Source organism: Peromyscus californicus, unplaced genomic scaffold (genome assembly GCF_007827085.1).
Source record: "Peromyscus californicus insignis strain IS unplaced genomic scaffold, ASM782708v3 Scaffold_21__1_contigs__length_65335640, whole genome shotgun sequence".
NCBI classification, from domain to species: Eukaryota; Metazoa; Chordata; class Mammalia; order Rodentia; family Cricetidae; genus Peromyscus; species Peromyscus californicus.
Window position 1 is genome coordinate 460,168 of NW_026294514.1, and position 1,828 is coordinate 461,995.

Below are 1,828 nucleotides of genomic sequence, written 5' to 3' on the forward strand. Positions count from 1 at the left end.
TTTAAGAAGCTTATTATCCTCTGATAAATAAGTCTGAAAAATTCATAGAATAAACCTCAATTTAGAATCTTTTTCAAGATTCTATAACAGACACCGGAGGACAAGCAGAGTTCCATTCCAGGTCTCGAGACCTGGGGCAGGAGGTCATGAATTTCACCCATGAGCCTTCTTGGCTCTCTGGTGAGTGAGCACAGGGTGGTAAAATGGGATGGGTGAGAGGGAGGGATGGAGGGAGGGAGGGAGACTGAGAGAGAGAGAGAGAGAGAGAGAGAGAGAGAGAGAGAGAGAGAGAGAGGAGAGGAGAGAGGAGAGGGAGAGGAGAGGGAGAGGGAGAGGGAGGGAGGGAGAGAGAGGGAGGGAGGGAGGGAGAGAGAGAGGGAGGGAGGGAGGGAGAGAGAGAGGGAGGGAGGGAGGGAGGGAGGGAGGGAGGGAGGGAGGGAGGGAGGGAGAGATACTGATTCATGTGCTGGGGAGAGAGGCAGATCTGAAGAGGCGGAGGTAGTGAGGAACAGGCTGAGGCAGATGCCTTGTTTGCCACCCAGGGCCATGACAATGTTGGCCTGGGATGCTACCAAGGGCTATGACTTGGTCCATGACCCTGATGCAGCTGTGGGGGTTTGTGTTCATGCCCGTGGGTCCACCAAGGTCCCTGTGGACGTTTTGAGTCTGGACCACCTGTGACTAACTTGGTGTCCAAGGAATGTACTCCCACAGGGGCCATGGCAATCTAGGATTCCTTCACTGCTACCTGGGACGATGGTGATGTCCATCCTAGACTGCTGTCAGAGGCCATGTCTGGGTCCTTGGCCCTGCCACAGCCATGGTCTGTGTTGATGTCTGTGGCCCCTGTTACCACCAAAAGCAGTGAGGATAGGGCTGCACAGAGTTGGCTGCCCCTCACTGGCTGCAGCACTAGGGAGAACTGGCCCCTGCCCCACACCAGCACCTAGTAAGTTCTGCATCTTCCCAGGGTAGCACAATAGAGCTGTCCCTGCTATCAGGGGTGCAGGTGGGCCGGCACTGAATACTCAAGAGTGGGAGAGCTAGCCATACAGTCCATCATGCAGTAGCATGGGCCAGGGATAGATACACCCCCATGTTCCTTGCCTCTTGCCACCTCAGGGAAAAGCTGGTTCCGGAGAGCTGACCCTGCCCCTCACTGACTGCATCACTCAAGAGTGGGCCCTGAGTGGATTCTGTTGTGGCCTGTGGCCTTGGTCTTGCTGAGATGCTTCAAAGCCTTATTAAGAATGTCTGGGTCCCCATGAAACCCTACTATACCCAGGTTTACCAGGAAATTTGGATGGGAATGGGGTTAATGAGCTACATCGCTTATAAAATCAGGAAGGCTGATAAAAGAAGTAAAGCTTTGAAAGGCTCCAGTCCAGCACCTGCCCATGGCCATCATTAACTGCTCCCTGAGTCCACTCATGATGAATCCTGTCAGCTAAACTTAAGCAAGCTGTGTTAGGTGGGAACATGGAACATCGCTGTGCACTTACCTAAGTACCATTTACAATGTGGCATTAATAAATGTATGTGGATCGCTTGGCTTGGCCTGGGAGGAGGGGACTGGACCTACCTGGACTGAGTCTACCAGGTTGATCTCAGTCCTCGGGAGAGGCTTTGCCCTGGAGGAGGTGGGAATGGGGGGTGGGCTGGGGGGAAGGTGAGGGGGACCATAGGGGGGAGAACAAGGGAATCTGTGGCTGATATGTAGAACTGAATTGTATTGCAAAATAAAAATAAAAATTAAAATAAATAAATAAATAAATGTATGTGAGTAGCATAAAAAAAAAAAAAAAGAGTGGGCCCTGGGCCCTGTTCC

General features: G+C 52.2%; 1 protein-coding gene across 1 annotated transcript; it reads left to right on the forward strand.

Annotated features, from left to right (window-relative positions):
• Positions 1-1,194: 1,194 nt before the first annotated feature.
• LOC128117306 (ATP synthase subunit ATP5MJ, mitochondrial-like) lies at positions 1,195-1,529 on the forward strand. The gene has a single exon (XM_052749233.1). It carries the CDS (start codon positions 1,229-1,231, stop codon positions 1,409-1,411), a length of 183 nt encoding a protein of 60 aa, XP_052605193.1. The 5' UTR covers positions 1,195-1,228; the 3' UTR covers positions 1,412-1,529.
• The last annotated feature ends 299 nt before the right edge of the window (positions 1,530-1,828 follow it).

What these genes read in the sequence shown, in the direction of transcription:
- LOC128117306 (XM_052749233.1), top strand. Translation starts at nt 1,229, where the DNA reads ATGCTTCAAAGCCTTATTAAGAATGTCTGGGTCCCCATGAAACCCTAC.